Here is a 26,971-nt window from a genome sequence, read left to right as displayed (position 1 = left end):
TAATTGTTAGTGAAATATTGTTGGTAAAAAGTTTTTCTTTTCATTTGTACTGTACAAAATATAACTGTTTCAAAAATTGGACTAAGTTTTTTATAATCGTATGTGTTTAGATGTAAACGAATGCCTGATGGACGGAATTTGTCCTAAACATACCACTTGCGAGAATCTCATTGGTAGTTATAGTTGCTCTTGCACGCCTGGCTACAGGATAAAGGATAAGACATCCGACCCGAAAGTTAATGGCTGTGTTGGTGAGTTTTTATTCAATGGCTCAAGTGCTAATTTTTATTTATGTATCCATTTCTTTCAGAAAGAACACGGCGTTTAAACTGCCTTAATCATAAAAGGTCGTAAGATGTGTTTAACCATTTGACGTAGAATTTTCAATTAACCCATATATTTATCATGTTTTTTTGTTATTTGATATTAAATTAGATTTTATGTAATTATTTAGGTCAACTTTAATAATTTACGTCAAAACAAGTGAAAACTTATCATATTAAACATTTTAATAATTCATGGTTATGAAATACAGCACGACACACCGGTGCCCTTTTCTGCGTCAAAAGTAAACCCTCCCAATCACGGCTTATTTTCAAACAATAATTTTTCGGATTTGCGCTTATTTGCAGTTATTTAAAACATAAAAGAAATAGTTATTCATTAGTGAAATTTCTATAATTTACAAAATCTATTATTGATAAATTTGTGAATACGAATGAAAAAAAAAACATTTTTAAACCACTTTTTTCGGATTTTATATTTTTTTACAAATATAATTCCGATAATCTAATAGATTTTTTTATGTAACTATTAGACTGTTTTTTATAAATAAAGAAATATATTTTTGTTTGTAATTATAAGAGCGTCTGAAAAAAACATCGAAAAAAGACACCGGTATCCCATCTGCATCAAAGGGTTAAGCATTATAAATATTTTCCATTGGTTGTTACTTTTTCAGTTTTTTTAAAAAAAAAATCGCATTTAAATGATGTGCAGTATTATGTTGTATATGAACGTTTTAATTGATTGAATGTTTTAATTTTGTAAAATAAATACTAAGAGGAAAATAATTAAGTTAACGTCTTTATCTTTATGAAAAAAAGACTTGTTTCCAAAATGTAAATACGGGTGACAAATGGGTAAATAATTGATTCCCAAGATTCTAAAAGATCAAAATTTGGCGCTATTTGTTGCAATAAAATGGTGCCAACAAAAAGCGAAAAAAAACTGACATTTCATAGCAATAAAAAATTAGAGAACTATATCAAGAACTAAGCATATTATTGATGAGCAATCTTTTTATCATTATTGATTCTCGACAGTCGAGTTTTTCTTTTTACCTAGCATTTGATTAACACGTTCACGCCGGGTGTTGCGCCTGAAAGCGGGACGGAATAGAGAAAATACTGGTAGAAGAACTATTTCAATATTAGATAATATTCGGGAAGAGTTAATCTATTCTCAACAATAACAATTCACTGTAAGTAAATTTATCACGGCGAAGAAGCAATTCAATATAAAAATTGTATCCGTTAAGAACAATTGGTAGTTATGGATTTTTATTATTCCCGGAAAAAAACTAAAAAATGAAATTTATTTGTTACTAGTTTTTACTCCGGTGAGCCGCCCGATGAGACAATCTAGCGTGACCCACCGGTGGGTCACGCCGGCTTGAACGTGTTAAATAATAAGGCTAAATTAATAAACTATAACTAAACTAATAAAACTTTAATAATAATTAACTCTTTATGAATACTCTGAAGTGTAAATAAGCTGATCTGCAGATACGTTTCAAAATTCAATTCAATGAATGATGAATACGACGAATTTCTAATTCATTCGTCACATTATCTCTTAAAGAAATAATAAAATTTTTTAAAAAATGACATGTTTTTTTAAATATTATTAAAACTAAAAATAAAACTATGAATAATCATCAAGTTTATAAAGCGAAATATAATTAATCAACCAATCAATTCATAAAATTTCCATATTTCTCACCAATCAATTGATAAAAATACAATTCATACTGTTGTTTTTGTACATGGAGTTAATATTTTGGTGATTCAGGAAATTGTTTTTTGTGTTTTTATCATACGAAAAAACCTTCTCTATGTTTAAAAATTTATCAGCGGGAAGTCTAAAAATTTAAGCAAACTTTAATTTTGTTTGGTAACACATATTTTTTTAACTATAAATTTGATTTTTTGTGTGTGTTATGAGTTATACAGTATGCATGGAGTGGGGTATCAGCTTCCGTCTTTTTCTTTTTCTTTTGACTAATAACATGCGTTGAACAGCCGACCCGCTATTTGGTAAACGACAATCAAATTCATAGCTTTGTAGTTTTGAACCCGACCCAGAAGACAAGGGAACTATTGAATAAAGTATTGAATCAAGCTAGCTTTTGTAGAGTCTGTTGTGATAGAACTAACCATCATTTGAGTTACATAGGGAGGAAAACCATCAAAGACTCTCTCGGTTAGCCCGACACTAAAGGGATTCTAACCCATGATTCGTCTACTATTGCCAATATTATACGTCAGCACTTATATTCGGAATCCAAGAGTACAATTCCAATTTACCAGCTATGGCAGGGGTTAGGATCTGGATCATTGAGAATCGGCGAGCACTCTCTCCTGAGCATCCCGGTTGTGTTGTCATATACGCACACTTTTGTTGAAGTTTTCATATCCTTTTTTGAAAAAAATGTTGCTGAATTGCGTTTATTCCGTTTACTGTGTGTTTGTTGGAATAAATCTCAGCTTCAAATAAATAATAAATACTCAATAATAATTCAAATAAATAATAAATAAATAATCCAAATTTCCAATGAGCTGCACAAGTGCGCACACATGAGCAGACCTAGTGCGTTCTCCAGAAGTGGTATCCACTCTTTCAGGACCACCACAATGGGTGAGATACCGTTGGCCATGTTAATTTGGACGTCTAGTTTCTGCCACACTAGATGGCAGCACCGAGACTCTTATTTGGATGCTAAAGTGCACTAGGAATTTAATTTTGCTGGAAATACCAAGAGCCAATAAGGGACTCTAGGGATCTTTTACATGCCGCATAATCATACGACATGGCCGCTAAGGATTTTCTGCATCCCGAAAGTCCGGTGTCTGGGCCGGGGATCGAACCCGCAGACTTGGGCTCAGAAGGCCGACGACAAACCAACTGCGCCACCCAGTAAATAAAATAAAATTAGAAAATAAAATTATAACTAAAGAATAAAATAAAAGAATAAGAATAAAATAAAATTATAAGAACAAAATTGTAAGAATAAAATAAAATTATAACTAAAAAAAATTAGAAAAAGACGCTAAAGAAAAAGTTCTACCGCATTAAATCGCATGACGTGGTGTGCTAATTCAGAACATCAAAACAGGATATTACACAAACTCATTTCATGACTCAATACATTGCTCAAAATGTTTCTGAACATTGAAATCATATTGCCCTTCTTTGCAGCCCTTCATTATTAATGTCTCTGAACTAATAGCTGTCATTTTATTTCACTGATATCATTTTATTGCAGGTATAACACAAAACTCAAATCTTGCTTTGATTTCTGGAAACATTTTTGATACAATGGTATAGATATAAATGTACATTTATTTTAAGAACATTTTCTTTAAAAAAAAAGAAGAAAAAAACTTTTTTTAAATAATTATACAATAAGTTTGTCAACATTTCATACTCCGTTAGAGGATTGTTTAATACATAAGAAATACCGTAATCTCCTAAAGGGCACTATTTTTCGTATCTGTTTGTTCAAAGCAATATTTTGCAATTATCTTATCTATCAGTTCTATTGCCGTTAGCAACGGTTTCTTTTATCCTCTCCCAATATTTGCATTCATATCTATTTAAGACATTTTATCTAGATTCACAAAATAAAATACTTAGAATATATGTAGAACCAGTACATAGATATGATTTTCATTCCTGTTTTTGACGTTTCTAAAACAATGAGTTTGTTTGTATTTACATATTTCATTTTTTCCCATCTGTTCCTTTGTTATAACTGTTGAATTAAAATTTAGAAATAGCTTTGAATTATTTTCGTGAATATAGCTGTAATCGTTAACCTGTGGCCACGGCGCTCTAATAGATTTTAAATTGTTGTAGATTTGGGATATTCTTTTCATTTTCTGAATGAAGTAACACATTTTAACCAAAATTGACTCATTAAATTTTAATACTAACACAATATTAGTTTCTGGGAATGTAACTATAACAGTTAACGAATGGCCACAGCATCGCATTAAAATTAAAATAGTTGTATATTTATGATATTTTTGCCATTTTCTGATAGAGACATCACATTTTAACTAATATTGCTCAGTAAAAATTTTAATACAAGAGCTTACAACATTGATATTTTTAAACTAAAGTGAAAAACAAAAATTAAAAAACCAAATTAATTTAGTTATTTCACATGTTAACCCCTTAACGCACAGATTTTTTGAAAAAAAAATTTTTTTTAATCTAAAAGAAGAACTTTAGAACATTGTCTTTTGGTGGACAATTTTGATATACTGCCCTTTTGTTCCATGGACAAGGCTATTTTATTCTTGAATAAATAAGTGTTATAGCTTACAATTCTATGCAACTGATAAATATCAATAAAACGATTTCTTTTCTTATCTTTCGCATTGTTATTTTCAATCCACGATTATATTGGAGTGTGAAAAAATATAGCAGCATAAAATACAACGCCGCTCGAATTATCTCGAGTGTGCACAGTTTGGCCTGTTTAGCGAGCTCGAATTAACTCGAGCGCTCAAGTTAAGGGGTTAAGATTATTTTTGGAAACATAGATGTTTGTGTTATTCTAATAGTAACATTTCACTTTAAAAATCAATTTAACAGAAAAATATCTACCAGAATACTTATAAATTTTAAATATTTATTCCTCAACCATTTTCACCCACACTCTTTATTTGTAATTTCAGTACGGTTAGGTTCAGTAGGTCAATGTTTTAACAGGTCAGCCAACTATCATGTTTGTGGTAAAATATTAAACAGAGTGATCGACTTTTTAAATCCAAAGTTTTCAGATTATGTGGTAACTTAGCCAACATTTTAAAAGCCTCTCCACGACACAGCAAGAGCATTGCGGCTTCGCATATGAACTTCTGAATCATTTATTCGTAGTGGTGTGGAAAATAAGTTTAAATGAATGAACAATATGCATTAAAACTTAATTTAGTTACCACTAGAATAAAGTTTTACAAAAAGCGGAGAAAGTTGGCAGTCCTGTCTTATTTGTGCATATTGTAGTCATAGACCTTTTATACTTTTCGTGAAATTAAAGAAAAGAAAATTCGTGAAATGAGGTATTTTTACTACCAGCACTTTACATTTTCGCAAAATTGATAGCCTTCCCTTTTGGTTGAAAGCTTTTTAGAGTTCGAGTGGTTGATATGATTAATTTAAAGTAGTGCAAGCTGCGCTTAAAAACGTAGAGAGTGGTAATTAAACTATTTCTGATGCTTTAATTACAAGCAAAATGATATTTTGGCATCTTTAATTATAAAATACAGTTTAACAGTAACAAAAAAAAACCTGTTAAATTATCAAAATTATATTTGTACAAAACTATAAAATTCTAAAAAAGTAGTTGGAATTTTTTTAAAATTCGTATGAAAAAATTTTACAAATAATTGATTTTGTAAATTTAAAGGGGGATAATTTTTATCTCTAAGAACAAATTAACTGCTAATAAATGCTAACTTGAAAAATTATTGTTTGAAAATGAGCTGTGTTTGAAAGATTTTACGTTCAACGCAGAAAAAGATACTAGTGTTTAATCTCGTATTTGATAACCATAAATTATTAAATTGCTAAATATAATAATTTTCTCTTATTTTGATCTAAACTACTAAAAAATAATAAAAAAACTTTGAAAAATTTGATAAAAATTCTTTGTCAGAGGGTTATATGAAAGATTTCGTTTAAAGTTCGTTTTATGATCAAATTCCGTGGCCACAACCGAAATATATATATATATATATATATATATATATATATATATATATATATATATATATATATATATATATATATATATATATATATATATATATATATGTAATACAAAAATTAAATACTTTTGTATTAATAAAAGCATTAAAACTTCATTCCTTTTCATTAAATATCTTTAGTAAAGGATAGGGTAGAAATTCTATTTTGGGACTTCAAGGCTAAAAACATGCCAATGAATAATAATTAAATTTATACTTCAAAAGAGAAGTTATTTTAAGATCTTTCACTTCCATATAAGGAAAGATTAAACGATTTGCTATGAGTAATAAATAAATTGATGAGGCGTAAGAATACAGAAAAAGGCATATGACTGGGCCTCTTTACAACTAAAAATCATCCTATAAAATGCAGGAGCAATGTTTTTGCGTGACTTTTTGGTGTATAATGTTTACCAACTAAACTCCGTCGGATCTGACTGGAACTTTGTCCCCCCCCCCTCTCCAGCCGGGAGAGCGGGGATGTGACTTCGGCTTCACGATCTATTTAGTAAATAAAATCTTGTGCACAAGATGTTCTCATTATTCCTGCTTTCTTGACAAATAAATCCACCTAAATATAGGGGTTGTTGCCCTTATATTAGAAGTCGGCAGCATAGTTGCTTGCGGAGGAAATTTACGCATTTCTATCTCAAAAATTAAGATTAGCGGAGCCCGGCTGGGACTTCGGAAAAATCAGCGGTGAAAAAATGCATCGAAAATATCGAATATCTCATTCGCATGGACAGTTGAAAATTTATCAAGTCAAATTTTTCTGCAACTCATGGTAATCAATAATTCATCGAGTATCTTCAACAAAAAACAAATTCTTTAATCGTCAAACTTTTCATTTGTTTAAATGATACCTACATCCAGTGGTACTTTCCGTTAGTGTACTACCTTCCTTTTGTGTGTGCTGCATTTTATGTTTAACGTTCTGAAGGCGAAGGATGCAACTAGATAGTTGAGCTTCAAAATTTCACCACCCTTGGACTCCCCACTGCTTTGGATTTAATCGTCGTTGAAGTGTTATTACACTCCGGAATGCTTTACGATGGTCTACTACTCCCTCCTACTCAGAACTTAAAGAAAAATAAGCTTCAATTTCTCCTTCACTCTAATTTATGAATCATTTTAAGAAAGAAAAAAGAGAAAGAATAATTTTTTCCTATCAACTTTAAATTGATGTTGTGGCTTTCAAGATATGTTTTGGATTAATTCGAACTTTATGCAGCTTTGCATCCTTTAAGTATTTTTGTCTAAAACATTTAGTTCTTTGATTTTTAATGATTAATAAGAAGAAGAAAGTGAAGTGCGCGAATGATTTTTTTTTCTCTTCGCCAAATATTGAAGAAAAAGTGATATATAAATTATTTTTTTCTTCTTTCTCAAAATTTATGATACTGTTATGATTACATATTTTAGTGATCAAAATTTTTTTTTATTCTGAATAATTGAGTATATTATTAATGTTGGATTGCATTTCTTATATTTATATTCGTTTCATTTTTAAATTATGATTTTTTTTTCCTCTTCAGCGAAATTGATGAAGGTCGACGTTGGAGAGTAGGGTGTTCATATTTTATTGAAATTAGATATGAGTTATGAGAAAACTTTTTATTATGAATCATTGAATAGAATATTTTTAAGAGTTGCATTTTTTGTGTTTATATTACTTTTTTTTTAAAAATATGATATTTTGTTTTTATAGTGCATTTAAAATGTTTTTGAAGGAAATAAATGCGGTTCAAACGTCAATTAAATTAGTAATGGCAACCAAAATTAAGTTATTTTTTTTTAAACTTTTGTTTCCTAAAGATTTATCACGATGAAATCGAAAAAAATAAAAAATAAAAACTTAAGGAAAATTTGCAAAAATTTTGCTTTTTCGGACTTGGTCAAAACTAAATATTCTTATTAAAAAATGTGAAAAATTAAATGTTACCCTAACAAAAGGACAGTTAACACTTAACAAAATTTGCGAGTTTCCCTTATTACGATAGGCGAAAATTTTAACTCAGTTAAGTTTTTATACTTGATACTGATTTTCCATATGCTTTAGTAGGGTTGTAGACTTGCAAAGATTTTTGTTTGTTTATTGATTGTGTCGGGCCAGTTGTTATTCTATTTGGTAAGAGACTGATCATCTCTGCTAATTCTAAAAGTGACAACTTATCTTTGCACATTAAACAGCAGATATCTCAAAATGTTAAGGTTAAAAATGGTGAAAAAGATGTTTCTAAAAAGTAAACATCGAAAAAAGAAAAGAATGATGTTTCAATAAAAGTAAGCATCGAAAAATAGAATGTTAAGGATGTTTCAGTAAAAGTAAACATCAAAAAATAGAAAGAAAGAATGTCCAAAAAGTTCAAATGATTCGGAGATAGATCTAGGTAATGGATACGTTCATTATCGGGTTAATACAGACGAAAAAATATGTAAAGGGTAACAAAAACAAAAAAGCAAAGGAAAAATAGGAAAAAGAAAGAATGACCAAGATTACATAAAATAAATAAAAGAAAAGTGTAAGAAAACGAAATTTTGAAATAGTACAGGTATCAAAACTTAGGAAATATCACAACCCACAAATGTTAAAATTAAATCATGAATAATGTTCAAAATAAATGTTTTTACTTTCTTCAAAGGAAGAAGTAATCCCTATATTTTTGAGAGATCCGAATCGCGTGTGGAGATGTTTGGCGAGGAAACTTGAATTTTTTTTTCTCAACACAGTGAAAAAAAAATTAAATTAAAAACTATTTTTGTTTTATCCAGTCTGGATCTCTCAATTACACAGTGCTTCATGAAATTCTGTTTTCTTCCATTTTAACGGGGAATACAGAATTTCATCAAGTAAAAAACCCCATTAACCACACAGAATCGTAAATTCTGATTAAATGACACTTGTTGTCCAGTTCGTTTTGCATAAAAATTTTGTATATTTTTGTGTGAAAATTTTTGAAAATTTTTTTAGAATAGTTATATAAAATGTTTAAATTTTTCTTTCTGTTTAGTTCACTAAATAGATAAATTGTATTATTATGTTTTTATTGTTGTTGCTGTAAATAATTTTTTTCACATAGTGGAAAAAGGTTATTTATAGTAGGAAAGAGGACAGTCATACCATCACAAAGTATATATTCATAGTATTCTTAATTTTATTATTTTTTTTGGCTTACCAAAATTTTTTTTTGGGGGGGATGTAATACAAAAATTAAATACTTTTGTATTAATAAAAGCATTAAAACTTCATTCCTTTTCATTAAATATCTTTAGTAAAGGATAGGGTAGAAATTCTATTTTGGGACTTCAAGGCTAAAAACATGCCAATGAATAATAATTAAATTTATACTTCAAAAGAGAAGTTATTTTAAGATCTTTCACTTCCATATAAGGAAAGATTAAACGATTTGCTATGAGTAATAAATAAATTGATGAGGCGTAAGAATACAGAAAAAGGCATATGACTGGGCCTCTTTACAACTAAAAATCATCCTATAAAATGCAGGAGCAATGTTTTTGCGTGACTTTTTGGTGTATAATGTTTACCAACTAAACTCCGTCGGATCTGACTGGAACTTTGTCCCCCCCCCCCTCTCCAGCCGGGAGAGCGGGGATGTGACTTCGGCTTCACGATCTATTTAGTAAATAAAATCTTGTGCACAAGATGTTCTCATTATTCCTGCTTTCTTGACAAATAAATCCACCAAAATATAGGGGTTGTTGCCCTTATATTAGATATATATATATATATATATATATATATATATATATATATATATATATATATATATATATATATATATATATATATATATATATATATATATATATATATATATATATATATATATTAGTAGATAGGAATTAAGGAAAATATTATGTTCTTTTCCGAGTTTTGACCAATCCATCAACTAATTATTAATTAGGTCTTTCAATATTCGATGATTTTTTAACAACTTCGTATAAAATAAGTTTTCGTTCACATTTTTTTTACTCTTAATATTACTATTTTTTTTTTTTTTAGAAATTTGCAATCCAAATCCATGTGATCATGGCAGTTGTGAAAGGAATGGTGAAGCCGATTTTGTGTGCAGGTAGTTTTTTTTTCTTATAACTCTCGCTGAAGAGCCGACTCAATTTTTGTGTTTACGACTACCAATGTTCAATTCCGTAGACTTGTAATTTGGAACCCAATCCAGAAGACCAAGAAACCCCTGGGATCATGCATAGTGACAAACTAAACTTCGTGGTGCACATTTTGACGAAACTAACCCGCATTTGCGTTACATGGAGAGAAAATCTTCCCACAGTTAGCCTGACGCTAATTGGACTATAAATCATGATTTGTCTATTACTGAGGACTGTGGTCGATACGAGTCGGGTGTGGAATTCACATCGTCAAGTCATCGCTGAGATTCGAATTCGGGTTACTTTATTGGGAGGCTAGTGCTTTAACCACCTTAGATACCACAGCTCGTGCAGGTCATGTTGTTAACAATAAATTTATAATTTTCAAATAACTCATTTTATTTAAATTATTATCTCGTGCCTAAAACGTGAATTCTGAAGCTGTGTTGTTGATTTTGAACTTTGAACAGAAATATGAGTAGACATGTTTCATAATACACATATTCTATTAGCACTCATTTTCCATCAGCATAAAATAATAAATAAACGAATAATAATAATGATAAGCACACATAAAATTGCTCAATAGAATTTTTTGACATTTCTTAATAAGAATGCGATAAAGAGTTATGGTAGTTGAAAGAAAGTATGATATAATAATAATGAAGTTTCTGTCATAAAGGATGTTGACGATAACGGAATTCGATAACGGATGTCATTTAACAATAAAATCACCACACGTCTTAAGTCTAAGAGTAAACATGGCGATTACTTAATTTAAAAAAAATGTAGGCCATCAAGGATGCAAGTAGTTGATTTAATATTAGTTATTGTTATTAGATTTTGTTATTGTTATTAGATTTTGGGTACATATTTTATCCTTTTGTTTTGCTGAAACTTATTATTATTTGACATTTGCTAAATTTTTATCGTTTTGTTCTTTGGTTGAAAAAATTAACTTATTATTATTTGGCATTGACCAAATTTTTTACTTTTTTCTGCTAAAAAGTTTAAATTATTGTTATAGTCATTTGGGCCTTTTAGCTCTCCATTATGTGATACTTAACCTTGTAGTAGTTTTAATCATAAAATAAAAGAAATTAAGAGAACAGATTGGCTTACAAATCATAAAATGGACGGAAGAAAATAATTGGTTATTGTGCTGTGACTGCAGCGCCAATATTTAATATATATATACTGATATGTTTCATTGGCGCAACATTTTACGATTATTTCTCTTTGGCTGAAGTGGTAGTCAAAATCATAACAAATTTTATTTGTGAAATCAAAAATAAATTGGTAGAGTGTAAAGTTTCTTACCATTGTAAATATGAAAAGAGAATCTCTCGTTTTAAGGGAAAATTTGGTATCTATGTCATTAAAATTTTATAAAATTTAGCACTTCGGTCTCAATATAAATATAATGCAAATAACAAGACGAAATAATGTAAAAAGTGAAAGAAAAATAGGCAAGTTGGTGAACAAATCGCCTCCTTTCTTATTGCATGCCGCCGCCCATCTGCATACTGCACAAATGACTATAATTCTCTTACTTACCTTCTAAGTATTTTCAAAATTTACGTTAAGAATTAGATTGTGCTGAAGAATAACTGTATCAAATTAATTTCAGGTGTGAAGCTGGCTTTGCTGGAATTTTATGCGATCTGACCGATGCAAATTACAAAAGTAAGTAGTCTCTAACTTTCAACCAGTTTCTGATAGAAGATAAATATTATTGGGGAAGTTCGAATTCGGGGAAATGCTGGAGAGTGCGAAATTTTTTACACTAATAAACGTCAGCATTCTGGAAAGAAATGGTGAAAGCACGTCAAATAAATATTTATAAGAAACGATATTTCATACCAACAACTCAATCATCAGTGCATGTAATCAACAGGCCACCCTCTGATTTTCTGCTGATTTTTAACAAAAATATTTTATTCAACTTTCACCAAAGAAATCACGCAATAATTATGTAAATGTCTACATAAGCTAGAAAAATGACATTCCCTACTTATGGTATTTCACAGTAATGCAGACAAAAAACTGTTAAATAATTTTAAGATTAAAATTTACCTCATAAGAAAAGAGAGGAAATATTTGAAAATTCAAGATATTCATATCGTAATTAATTGCATATTTTTAAAACAGTCTTAAATTTAAAATTACATGAAAAATGGTAAAATGGTTGAAAATTTATTATATTCATATCGTAATTAATCAAATATTTTTTTTATCTTAAATCTCATATTAATTATATGAGAAATGGTTAAATGGTCGGAAATTCAAGTTAGCGCAAATAATAAAATATTTTTAAGAAATTTTTATTTTTAAATTTATTACATAAGAAAAGTTGTAAAGTAGTCGAATTTTTATTTTTCATTTTTTTTTATCGTGTATCTTACTATATTGAGAGTAATTTTTATTGAAAAATAACTAAAATATTTAGACCTTTATAAGTTTTTTTTTGTTGTTTAAAATTTAACCGCGTATTTTTGTAATTTATATAACAGATCTCATAACGGGTTTCATTTTTATAATAGGTTGATAAAGTTCTGTTTATAAAAATTAATTCCTCTTATTAAATTTATATTATTTGTTTCCTCCAATATTCACAAGTTGTTTTTTAATTTAATTTTCCAGTGCATATACATCAAAGATTCACGTATAATTGCATAATTTCATGATTTTTAATACTTTGTTCCCCTTTTATCTTCATTATTAGTTCATTAATTTTTATGACTTTTAATAAAGAGTAATAAATTTGATGAACGGGCCAGTGATGTTTTGTACAAATGTACCATGATCTTCCTAATTTCCAATGATTCATTCAATGATTAATTTCCTTGGTTTCATTCATTCAAACACATAAACAAATAAAAAGATCAATTTATGATATTATTTTTTAATTGCAGAGGATTTTTTAATTTTTTATTACTGTTGAGGATTTTTTAATATTTTTAAGTGTTGAAGTTAATCTAAAATAATGGAGTTTATTACCAACAAAAATGCAGTGCACAAAAGATGTGCTCGATTATGAAAGATTTATTCGGAGATTCCATATATGGTCATACAATGGTAACCGATAACATGGTACCATCACTTTGGAATGGGGCTTTGATAAAACTTTACGTGGTAACAATGGTTTTATTGTAAATGAATAAATCTGTTTATTAGATTTATTTATACAAATATTTTTAAATAGTGCCTCTTACATGATATTCTGCATCTGCGAAATCATTATAAAATGAGAAAATCACCTAAGTATCTTAACTTTTACAGATAAAAAAATTAAGCAGTAATTTTGTAAAAAAAGCTTTTTTTTCTTCAACAGGGCACTGTCATGCCCAGTGCACGAAGTTCTTCTTAGAACCTAGATCACAGCCTGATGGAAAAAATCCATTCATATGTTCTATTTAATCAAATAAATCTTGTGATAGTTATATCTGTATAAAATTCGTTTTCTTTTCGCAGGAGCACAAACAAATACGATTATAGTGGGAGCGGTTTTAGGAGGTGCCCTCTTAGTACTTATAATTATCTTCTTTGTCACAGTTCAAAGGTAAAAATTTATTTTGAATTTCATTGCTTTATGTTTCTAAACAATTTAAAACGAAATTACTTTATTCTAAGCATATATTTCCTAGTTGTTTGGTTTTCTAATGTACAATCATATTTTGTTCTTAAAAAGATAAATCAAAATTATCTTTCTTTGACAACAATATGAATATTATTATTTTTTTTAAAAATAAAAGTGGCTATTATGCTAAGAATTAAAAATCATTTTCTACTGTACATCTACTTTACATTTTTAAAACTCTTCTAATTGCAATTTTTCTCATGAGTACATAGCTCAAAAAGCTCATTCTTGAAAATGGACATTATACAAAGTGCGTTTTTTTAAAAAATAAACATGGCTTGAAATGCGTGTTTGAAACTAGATATTTCTTAAAACGTGTTTTTTAAAATAATATTTTGCTTTAAATGCAGGTTTGAGAAATGGATTTCGCTCAAAAGGCGTGTTTAAGAAAATAAACACACGAATTTGAAATGTGGATTTGAAAAACTAAATATATCTCAGAACCAACGCCTTTGAGCTATGTCCAATTCTTGAAACATGCATTTTAATCTTGCTTCTCTTCTTATCCTTGAACTATGCTTTTGTTTTCAAACGCACATATCGAGATAAATTAGATAAAAAAATTTCCTGTCTTGAATAGCGAATTATTTAATATACAGTTTTCTCTTTCACTAAATGCAATCTTGCGTCAGTTAAATTATTTTTTATAATTATATATGTGCATTCATTTATAATTATAGAATATTTCTGTAAAATTATTTTCATTATATTGTCTAGTTCTGCATTGACTTAGCTTTCACGCATCCATACGCGCACGTTGGTATCTGACAAATATTCTTTCGTAATTTTTAGGATAAAGAAAAAGAAGCTTGACGAGCCTGATCGGATGCTTTATGCTACTGAAATGGTATAGTTTTTGGGAAACAGATTTGTATTTATGCTTTTTAAACTTTATTTTAATGACATAAAATGTGCCATTTAAAAGCGAATTATTATTAACTCCTTTGACTGTGATATCAACGCAAATGCGGTAATTTTGGAATGCCCGCCCTAAATTTGGGCAAGAGAAAAAAAAGGTGCTTCATTTCCGTTGAATCCGTACTCAGTTCATCCAGTGCATAATATGTAATTTACCATTTTTCCAACACATACTTGTTTTTAAACTTTCCCACGAAAAGTCTAGCAGTTTCGCGCCATTTTTTGGATTCTTGAAATGTGTTCGAAATTCAAAGGAATCTGAGCATGGAATTAATGACAGTTGATATAAATAACAATATTGCTGCATTAGTTTATTATATTTAACTTGAAAATTATTTCATTTGATTTATTTTGTTATAATTTGAGTAAAAATTACCGTAAATCCATAAACATTTCCCATATATGTGAAAATATTAAATATAGTATAGTTACTTCGTTCACTTTTTTAAAAAAAATATTCGATTTCTAATATTTTGATGATAATAACAAACCAACTTAAAGAAAAATTTTTTAAATTTTTGCCACGTTTTTCTCAAATTAATTCTACAGGCGAGGGGTAAGGTGGCAATTTACATAAATTTGCGATGAAGTTATAAAAATGCAACTGAAATATGTTTTAAAAAAATTGTGTTTTGAAATAAGAAATTTATGCTAGCTACATTTAATTTATTTTTTTTACTGTTGAGTATATTTGAGTATATTTTTTCTCATAAATGAAACTCATGTTTAATTTTTGATATTTGTTCGTGTTAGATACCGTTATTCGCAAATTTTTTCTTTATAAAAAACAATAAGCTCTGCCTTCTTTAAAAACAAAAATAAAATTAAGATCGATAAAACTCCTATTGTTACAGAAAACTCTTGAATCGTAGGCTTCGTTTATAATCTAAATTTCAGTTTAATTTAATATAATTGTCCATCAAAATATACAATTACTGCAAAAAAATTTATTATTTTACAACTTGGTTCTATGAAAAAAGAAATAATTGATAGATTTTTTTAAATATCATCAATATGAAATTATAATAAAAGTGAAAAAAACACGAGTGAAATATTTTCAAAAGAAGCATTCAGTAATAATAACAAACTTGATCCTTACAGCCTCACCCTCTGTACGAGATGAAGTTGGAAGCAACTTCTAAATCTGAAATAGTATTCGTTATTATGAAACGAATAACCGTATAAATAGGGCTGCTAACTTTCTACACTTTTTGTAAACATTTATTCTAGTGGTATCTAAATTAATGATTTATTTTTTATTCATTTAAACTTATTTCCCACACCACTACTTTAAAATTTCGTATGCAACACTTATTTTTTTCTGTTCCTTATGGTCAGGCTTTTAAAATATTGGCAAAATTATCAAAAATTCTGAAAGCTTTGGTTTTTAAATGTCTACTACTCTTTAAAATATTTTTCAAAAAGCGTAGTAGTTGGCAGGCTTGCAATTGAACTATTTACATGTAGTAGTTAAAATCAAATTTACAAGACAAAAAATTATGCATCGAAACGTTAACTCAGCTAACCTTAGAAGATATTTTCCTCATAAGCGTTGAAAGTTGGCAGCTCTGTTTAAAACTTAGCACAATCGACACTAGCAGTTAAAATTCGTAATATGTCTTCCAGTTTACTATTTCCCAATTATTTTTGCTCCTTAATTTAAAAAACACGCAATCTTTCATTTTTATTGTACTTGTGCTGTTTACAATATTGATTTGTGCTATTTACCATTCAGAAGGAAAATCCATTTATGAGCTGAAGAGATCAAAAAATGAAGATAACACTACATAATCATGGCCATCCTTACACTTTATGTCGTGATATTACTCATATTTTCTTTTAAATCGATTAATGGTTCATGACTCTTAAGAAGTTATTAAATACTGGAAAATATTATGAATGGTAATATTAAGAGCAAATTTAAGCACAAATCTCAATAATAAAACCTTTGCAAACATCAAGCCTATTTGCATATCGTCTCATAAGCTTCAAATAAGCGGAATATTACATCATAAATTTTTATCATTCCATTCCGATTTTTTTTAGGATTTACCTACCAGAATAAGAACAAGGCTGCAAACTACTACGCTTCTTGAACCATATTTCTTAGAGAAGTAGAAAATTAAAAATTAAAGCTTTCATAATTTGTTGCAATTTTGCCAAAAATTTAAAAGCTTCATTTCAGATGAGCTGAAACAAATTGGCACCCCATAAGAACTTAAAAAATTAAATTCTTAGAAAGGTAATATTCAATTTTTGATTTCCAGCAATTTAAGAATCTGGATCCAGTTTGACCGTTCAGCTAAATTCCATCTATCAGGCTATCAATTTTTCTTATGCATATTTAACATAAATTTTCATTTTGATAAAAACGTTATAACGATAGAGAATATTTTATATTAAAATTAAATGTTTGTTTTTAAAACATTTTATTTAACACGAAATTCGTTGAAAAAGGGGAAAATATCTCCACTTTCCATTTAACATCAAAACGGGTTCAACTTTTTGTAATATTTTCGAACAGCAGTGATCAGATTATTTTGGAATGAGACCAAATACTCTCATTTAGGGGACTCGTCCATCATATATTTCAACAATTTTTTCATAAAATGCCTCACATAATGATTTTTTTATATTTTTCTTTAGACAGAAAGACGAGGAGGAGCTGTAAATAATGCTTACCAATAAAAAGGAAAATTGCATCATCTGATTTAACTTCTGATCATAAGCAAGATGGCAAAAATTAATCATCGCTCATAAAAACTGTACAAAGATTTGTTTTCTTCAAGGAACTCTTAGATATATCTAATCAAGAAAATTAGATTGTGTTGGTTGTAATATTTCAAATTATATTGGAAAATAAATGTAAAGCATATTGCAATGTTTGTAATATTTTCATTCTTTAGTATGTATATTTGTTTATAATAAAAAAAACATAATTTGTAACCGTAAACTCTCTTTAAACATTTTCTGCACTAGTAACGTCCCTGAATGTAACTGCCAAACAGTTAGCCATTAAAACCTTTGACACTGTGGTAGTTTTTTCGGCTCAACAAAGATAATTAAAGCCATTGCAACAATGCTGACCTCGTCACTAGTTTTAATGAAGTCATTTTATGTTATCTTTGATAAGATTTTAAAATGATAAAAAAATTAAACGGTAAATTCCCCCTTGAGTAATAGCTTATATTGTTTTCGCATCATAATTAGCATATCTCCGTATGTAATGCTCTTATCAATTGATTTTCTAACAGGCTTTTAATTGGTTGACGGAGACAATATCTTTTTCAAATGCATAATGATAATTTGTTTTATAAAAGAGGAATCTAATCTGTTTTCTATTGTAAGTAGTTTCTTATCAAGTTAATGAATATTCTTCGTCATCATTTTACAAAATATAAAGTGAAAATGATTTTGCTTGTTTTTAATGCTTAAAAAAAGTAATAAACGAAATATGTTTTATGTTGATATAATATTTTTAATAAATGTCAAATAAATGATAATGTAGGTAGGCATTAAATTTTATTTGTTACTAATCGACTAAATTAAAAACATCTTAATAAAAACTTTTTACCAGTTTCCATTTTGGATGTTCTTTCTTAGTGTGGTTATTAAATAAATCGTATGGGTTAATATTGTTGAGCACCCCATGGCGCTGCTATCCACGTCAGGGTTCCTACCGGCGACAGTATATGCAATAAGGGTGATTAATAAAATGCAAAATTTTTTTAAAAGATATTAAAATTAGAAACATATTCAAGCACATCTTTTAAAGTTTATTATAGAAAGTGAAAGTGGATTAGCTCTTTTCTTACCATTTTAATAAAATATTTTTTTTCATAATTTGAAATGAAAGTCATAGTGGTAGTTACAATTGGATAATTAAAGAGATAATAAATAAACTAAAATGAATTGAGTTTCTACCAATTTAAGAATTATAGTCGCCTTTGCCATCCTCGGTCCTCATACGCAGTTAGTTACGGGCTGTTATTTCACGTTTGAACAGGTATTTATATTAACACGTTCACGCCGGGGTGATCCACCGGTGGGTCACGCTAGATTGTCTCATATAGCGGCGCACCGGAGTAAAAATTGGTAACAAATAAATTTCATTTTTTTAGTTTTTTTTTCAGGGAATAATGAAAATCTATAACTACCAATTGTTTTTAACGGATGCAATTTTTATATTGAATTGCTTCTTCGCAGTGATAAATTTCCTTACAGTGAATTGTTATTGCTGAGAATAGATTAACTCCTCCCGAATATTGAAACAAATCTTCTACTAGTATTTTCTCTTTTCCGTCCCTCTTTCAGGCGCAACATCCGGCGTGAACGTGTTAAACAAATTACCTTAACATTCAGTTTTCCTATAATAACTTGTTATAAATTTTTGTTATTTTTTTTAACCCTTTCGCGCCGACTGTCACAAATACGTGACAGCATGAAACTGTATCAATCAGGATAAAAAGATAAAACTGGTAATCAAAGTAATTCTTTAGCAGTTTATTTGTGGGCGGAGTTATAATTGTTTGATTTATTTAATTCACCATTACTTTGTTCAAAATAAAACTATTTAGTTATACTTTGAACTAACATTGATTATATATATGATTAAACTAACAATAATTAAAGAAAAAGCAAAGTAAGTCTGTCAAATTAGCAACGACTACATTTAAGTTACCGCTTTTTATTTAATTACAACTTGATTCTGATTTTGTACGAATGCTTTTCTGAATCACCCGTCCCCAAGGGGTTAATGGCGGGCACTTGGGACGAAGACCCATTGACCTCAGAAAATGCCAGAACTGCTACTCTCTACTCGTTACCCAGTGGGCACCTGTGGCGAAGCCACGGCTGGGGAGCAGCGTCGCCCACGTCACACAACCACAAACCCGTTTATAGGGCGGGTCACATTCACACACAAAGGAGAACGGACATAGAACACAGAGAGAAAGAAACATCTATGCCCTGAGCAGGATTCGAACCCGCGACCATCGACTCCGCAGTCAGGCACGCTAACCACTCGGCCACCTGGTCGGTACTTGTTATCAAATAGGTCTATAAATAATATGGTTTATTATAAATGAAATTTCCCCCCCACTATTATGTCAAATTCAACACGTGTATGAGGAGACGACAGTGTACGAGACGACAAATTAGTAATGTAGGAGAGAAGAAGTCACATGTCACCATTTTTTTCTCTCTCGAAAAATATAATCAATTTCCCACGGCAAAACTGTCGATACGTTTGTTTATCAAGTTCTTATTTTCGTATAAAATCTTTTCGAATTTTCATTAAACTACTCCTTCTGTCCTAAATTATATGCTGAATATTTTTGTACTGATTATAAATCTTGATGGTTTTATTATTTTGTTTAAATATTTTTTAGAGATTTTAGGGTGCTATGCTACTAAACAACAACATTTACTAAACAAGCATTTATTCCTTCCATCCCTAATTCCCTTCTTAGTAAATTAGTTAAAAAAATCTATCCTCTAATTCGTACGCACTTAAGCTACGGCCCCAGTTTCTAAGGACTCTTCTACCAGTAATCACTTAGCCCTTTCTAAGGACGTGGTATAAGTATACTTACATACTTGCCAACTCTTCCGGATTTTCCGGAAGATTTTGTTTTCATATTTAAAGTGGTAGGAAATATATACTATTTTTTCTTTTATAAACTTAATTTTGAAATGATTTTGATCACCACTATTCTTACAAAAATTAAGCGCATATATTAATATGCGTTACTATCATGGTTGTCAACTTAAGTTAGCTCATATACAACGTATTTGTTTGCTTAAAATTGAAGTTTTAATTCCATTTTAATACCACTGTGAAAAATGATAATGGAAGGGATTAAAAGTTGGCAGGTATGTACTTACCACCAATTTTTAAAGTCCATGGGAACTTTTTTACCGCTTTTAATTTAGGTTTCCACTTTTTAATAACTTCAGCTTTCTTAAAGTGCGTTTGAATAAAAATGGTAACCATTTATTAGTTTTAAAAGAACGTAATAAAAGTTATAAAATACATAATTCCTTTTGAAGTTTGTAGCATTTTAAAAATTTATTTTATAAATGACGAAAAATAAAAGTCAATAAGTTCCTAATAGCTCATGGTAAATATACTTACTACCAAAAAATGTTATTAAAATATAGATTAATTTTTTACAAGCTGAATGAGTTTTTTTTCTTATATCAATTACTATTCTTATATCAATTTCAATTCCAAAAATACTTTAATTTACTTTTACTAGAAATAAATGGCTCATTAAAGGGTTAAAACTATCTTTAAAGAATTCTGATTCATTTGTATGATAATTGTAATGGTGGCGATCTACCAAACAGTATCGAGATTTATTTATCACCACCTTTTTCAAATGTAGCATTAACCCCTTGGGGACGGGTGATTCAGAAAAGCATTCGTACAAAATCAGAATCAAGTTGTAATTAAATAAAAAACGGTAACTTAAATGTAGTCGTTGCTAATTTCACAGACTTACTTTGCTTTTACTTTAATTATTGTTAGTTCAATCATATATATAATCAATGTTAATTTAAAGTATAACTAAATACACTGGTTATCATAAATTAAGGAAAATTCACAAAAATCGCGATAACTCAAGAAATTACACATGGAATTTTATGAAACTTACCCACAATATACAACACATAGTAAGGTATTAAACAACATAAAAAGAAATTATCAGACATTAATAGTAGTATAGAAATTAGCACATGTATAAAATAAACAAATTGGAAGTATCGGTTTGCAATAGAAAAAGTACCTTTAATATGGAATATGATTGCCTCTAGAAGCAATACAGCACAAACAGCGATGTGTGATGCTTTCAATTATGCGGTCTATCAGTTCAATAGGAAGTGAGAGCCATTGCTCTTGTAAAGCAGTTGCAAGCGTGGCAAGGGTCTGAGGGGGCGGATTGATGGCAGATACACGCCTCCCTAGAGCATCCCAAACGTGCTCGATAGGATTCAAGTCCGGGGATCGAGCTGGCCACTCCATGCGAGTAATTGTTTCCTGTTGAAGATAATCATCAACAATGCGAGCTCTGTGTGGTCTTGCATTATCGTCCTGTAACAGGAAGCAATCACCAATTGCCCCGGCATATGGGCGCACATAAGCATCAAGGATGTTGTCTCGATAAACCTGAGCATTCACGGTTCCCCTTGGAAAGACATGGAGGTATGTGCGCCCTCCTAAGGATATGCCTCCCCAAACACAGACACTGCCTCTTCCGTATGCATCTCTTTCACGGATGTTTGATGGATGATAACGGGTCCCAGGTTCTCTCCATATCAAATAACGTCTACTGTCACTTTCTAGACTAAACCTGGACTCATCCGTAAAGAGAACAGGCCTCCATTGATCTGACGTCCAGTGGACATGTTGTCGGGCCCACTGCAAACGGTCTCTCCTATGGCGTGATGTGAGCGGCACGCAAATGGCTGGTCGTCTCGCATACAGACCACCTTCGTGGAGCCTTCTGCGCACAGTTGACGTTGACACCAACCTTCCGGTGGCTGCAGCAAGAGAGGATCTAAGATGTGTCGGAGTAGCGGTTCTATTCCTGCGTGCACTTAATGTCAAATATCGGTCATCGGCACTGGTCGTAACAGTTGGCCGTCCTTGACTGAACCTCCTAGATGCCGAATCTGTGGTTTGAAATTGCCTCCAAAGTCTATGAACCACAGATGGACTCACATTTAGCCATCTGGCCACTTCTGATTGACTCTGCCCTGCCTCTAGTCTCCCGATGGCTCTCCATCGTAGTTCTTCAGGCAAATGATGCCTAGAGGTCATTATTACGAATTGGCTATCTCAGATTTTCAATGTCGCAATCACAGTAAAATTTGTGTGCTTTCTCTCAAACTTGGACTTTTATGCTCCAGGCAGATGACGTAAGCCGAGTGCAGCGCCACTAATTTGCATATTGCAATTTTACTCAGCTACTCTTAGTGGACAACATATGCAAATTTTGCACGGTTTGGCTTACTTTTGAAAGAGTTATCGCTATTTTTGTGATTTTTCCTTAATTTATGATAACCAGTGTAGTTTTATTTCGAACAAAGTAATGGTGAATTAAATAAATCAAACAATTATGACTCCGCCCACAAATAAACTGCTAAAGAAATTACTTTGATTACCAGTTTTATCTTTTTACTCTGATTGATACGGTTTTATGATGGCACGTATTTGTGACAGTCGGCGCGAAAGGGTTAAATTTCGGACAGCTGGAGTATTTCTGTATGATTTTTTTTAAAAATGACATCAATCGTTCGCATGTGCGCATAAGGGACTAATTTTGTACATATGAATTCGTAATGTATATAAATGAAATGAAATGATTATGAATTAAACGTTTCGCAAGATGTATATGTTGTATATTTTTATCACTTAACTCTCCGAGTACTTAATACTGTTTGAGGCACTAAATCACTTAAAATACAGTGCAGTATTTTAATATAATGTTAAAAATTCTTCAAGCAATTTGCTCACATAATATACAATAAAATTTTTTTAATTTTAAAGTGATCGATCTCGTCCCAGGGGCAACATCGGTGTTCAAAAGTTAAATACTTCAGTTTAAAAAAAATTAGCATACATACAAAGCTTGACTAAAATATTTAAGTATCCAATGAACGAGCAAAACAAGCTTGAATTGAATCAGCAAAAGCTGTTACGGAGATTTACAAGCCTAGCTAGCAGAGTTTGCAAACTTTAGACAGCAAGTGTTAGCTTATTATTTATTTAAGAAATTTCAAACCATTTTTAATTTTTGTATAAATTAAAAAAAAACTTTTACATTGAAATAGAATGTAATTCGCAAGAAAATTTAAGCAAAATGAATAGATTTTTTCAAATAAAATTTTTATGTTATTATAAAGAAAATGAAGTAATTTTTAAAATTTTTTATTAGTAATTTCTCTTTCAATAAATATATATCTAATGTTTTTATATTTAAATTAGAATTTTAGAGTATGCAATTTCCTTATCAACTGCTTATCTAATGTGATTCTACTTGAAAATAGGTAGGTAATATCTCTTGAAATGTATAACAAGACATAGTCTTACGAAACAATTATCTAATTGTTTTGTTTCTATTGAAAGTAAATTCCTAAAAAATTGATAAATTTCCACTGGTATTGTTTGATAAAAAGAATAATTAAAATTATTTAACATTTTTATTTCGTGAAATTTATCAAAGCGAAATATCTTTATACTCGATGCGCAGCGCTTTTTAAAATCTATTCTTAAAAAATTTGTATTAAACATGCAATAGGAGATAAATTTATTAAGTGAACTTGATGATTAGATGTATTTAGATTGATTGATTAGATGTGGATTTAAAAATTCTATCACTTTTCGGCTATTAATGTACTAAAAAGACAATATAATATATATGGAACAGAACCATATATTATGTAAAGTACTCGGAAATCTTGGTCTGACATTGAGCTATAGTATTGGGAACCTTAATTCACTAAAAATTTGCTATGACCTTTGTAAAGTATTAAATTGAAACATGTTCCCGTTTGTAATCAAGTTCAAGACATACCATATCTCGAAAATTATTTTGCCCGACGAGACCAGCGTTGTATTAGTATGTCATCATTATAAAATTAATATAATGCTAGTATAAAGGTACTGATATAAAATAATCGGAACAAAACATGCATCATGTAAAAAAAATTTGGTTCAACGTTGTGCTATTTATTGGTATTTCTAACCGTAATTCACTGCAAATTTGCTACTACCTTAATAAAGCATTAAATCGAATAATGTTTTCGCCCAATTTGAACCATAGTATCTCGTCATAATCAAGTTTAAGACCTACCATACTTAGAAAATTAAAAATTAAATTATCTTGTCCAAAGTGTTCGGGGTATCTAATATCTAATGCTTTTTCGTTTTCCAGTTTTGCGCATATATATATATATATATATATATATATATATATATATATATATATATATATATATATATATATATATATATATATATATATATATATATATATATATATATATATATATATATATGTGTGTGTGTGTGTGTGTGTGTGTTCAAAATGAAGAATAAAACAAAGAAAAATAATAGACATATGGAAAAAAACCGGAAAAAAAATATATATAATCTTTTCTTCAGCCCACACGATTATATCCGCAAAACAGAGTGTGGGCGAAAGAAAAGATTATATATATTTTTTTCCCCGGTTTTTTAAATAAAATTTCATCCTTTTTTATTTTTATTTTTTTTTTATACTGTTGCTTGTTATTTTTTTCTCGTATTTCTTCGTGTTTTCTCGTATTATATATATATATATATATATATATATATATATATATATATATATATATATATATATATATATATATATATATATATATATATATATATACACACACACTCCGTTTTGTTTTCAGCCTTGAGAAACAGGTATAGTAAAGAATGTTTGATGTTGCAGCATAGTGTCTTATATTAAAAATATTTATTAAAGAAACAATACATCTCACAATTATCTAGTGTCTCAGAGTCAATTTCCGCATTTTTAAGATTAAAAAAAACATCCTTAATGATTGCGTTTCTATGGAAACGGATCTCTTGACAAATATTCTTGGAAGATTTTATCATATGTTTATTATTCTTCTTCGTTACGCAAGATCTGTTAAAATGCCTTGACGAATACACTAATGGGCAATCGCAGCAAATAATTCAATTTTTTTAAAAGGGAAATAATTCACATAGCATGTTGCAAAAATTTTTTCTCTCTCAACTACAAAAACATACATATCATCTACATAAAGTGCTCGGAGAAGATATATAAAGTAGTTCAAAGAGTTCTTAAAAATAAATTTGACATAAGAAAATTAAGATCCCTTTTTCAATAGTAAATACAAATTTTATAAAAAGAAAAGTTAAAGTATTTTAAAATTGGTGTATAATTCTTAGAACCTTAATCACTGTAGACATTGTTTTTATTTTATGTGTATCGATTTATTTTACGTTCTGGCAATATCAATAGTCGATTTTCTAAGCTACTGTAAATGACCTTCTTAAACTTGTTGATAAAAATTAAATAAAATAAAAACCAGCTTTTCATATAAGATTCAAAGATTCTTCAAAAGAGTTTAATTCAAACATTCCCTACAATTAAACAATGTTCGTAGTTTTACAAAATATTTTTACTAATGGCAGCTAACATGTTTTATTAATATTTAAATAGATTAGATTTAAATTAATTTTGGTCACAGCACAAATGAATAATTTTTATTTTAAAGGTTAGATAGATGATGGGCAAAAGCTTATATTCATTAGCGCTCTAAAAAAATTCTACTTATTAAAAAAATTATGCTTCAGTTCCACTAGAAAATCACTTCCTACAACTAAAGAAGTACATCACACAATCCTCAAATGTGGAAGGGCATAGATAACTATATAATTTAATGTTTGTGTCGTCCTTATACTAAATTATATGCCTGTCGTAATCTTATCTTTTTGAGTCATGTCAAATCCGCTGAACCAATGAAAGCCCACCAGTGCTGCCACTGAGTAGCAGTAAGGATACCACAGCCTACAAAAAATGTAAAAAGTGGTGATTAATAAAAAGAAAACATCTATTAAAAAATATTAGAGTTATCTTTTCTTTCGTTTCTATCATGTACTTTTACTTCACTATTGAAGATGATTTCAAAGTTCGTCCGTTGTTGTAGAACTGGGCATCTGAGGCCTAAATGGCCCTTTGATGATTTCAAAGAATTTTTTTCTTTCGATACAAATTATTTATAATTTATGTCATCGTGGTAGTTACGATTGAATTATTAAAGTAAATTAAACAACTAAAAATAAAATGAGTTTTTATCACTTTCTACAATTTTACTTGCCTGTAGAATCCCTGTAATCTAAAGCTAAAGATACACTGTCTTATACGAATTTCTTATTTTTAAACCAGATTTTTCTTAACATTTAAAGTCGTAGTAAATTTTATTTTTGATAATCAATTAAATCAAACTTGCCAACTTCAATTCTCTTTGAGAATGATTTTTTTAAGTGGTAGTAATGTGACAACCGAATGACAATTAAAGGCAGAAATATTTTTTTAAATATTATTTCCAAGCTTTAACCCCTTGGGGACGGGTGATTCAGAAAAGCATTCGTACAAAATCAGAATCAAGTTGCAATTAAATAAAAAACGGTAACTTAAATGTAGTCGTTACTAATTTG

The 26,971-nt window shown here is 29.4% G+C and overlaps 1 protein-coding gene across 2 annotated transcripts in view; it reads left to right on the top strand.

The window, feature by feature from the left end:
* The window catches only part of LOC107451810 (uncharacterized), an 82,003-nt gene extending 64,331 nt beyond the window's left edge, over positions 1–17,672 (top strand). The window contains exons 19-24 of one of the 2 annotated variants that reach the window (XM_087163684.1): positions 111–251; positions 10,063–10,132; positions 11,797–11,852; positions 13,641–13,728; positions 14,599–14,653; positions 17,375–17,672. In XM_087163684.1, coding sequence (XP_087019810.1) covers positions 111–251; positions 10,063–10,132; positions 11,797–11,852; positions 13,641–13,728; positions 14,599–14,653; positions 17,375–17,395 — 431 coding nt within the window. In that variant the 3' untranslated portion in view covers positions 17,396–17,672. Of the gene's footprint in view, positions 1–110; positions 252–10,062; positions 10,133–11,796; positions 11,853–13,640; positions 13,729–14,598; positions 14,654–17,370 lie in introns of both variants that reach the window. The other variant, XM_043050667.3, reaches the window with a different exon arrangement.
* The last annotated feature ends 9,299 nt before the right edge of the window (positions 17,673–26,971 follow it).

The sequence above is a fragment of the Parasteatoda tepidariorum genome, chromosome 5, assembly GCF_982258835.1.
Source record: "Parasteatoda tepidariorum strain Cologne lab strain chromosome 5, Ptep-v5.0, whole genome shotgun sequence".
Classification (NCBI taxonomy): domain Eukaryota; kingdom Metazoa; phylum Arthropoda; class Arachnida; order Araneae; family Theridiidae; genus Parasteatoda; species Parasteatoda tepidariorum.
Note: the sequence above shows the minus strand (reverse complement) of the source record. Positions and strands in the feature narration are given on the sequence as shown.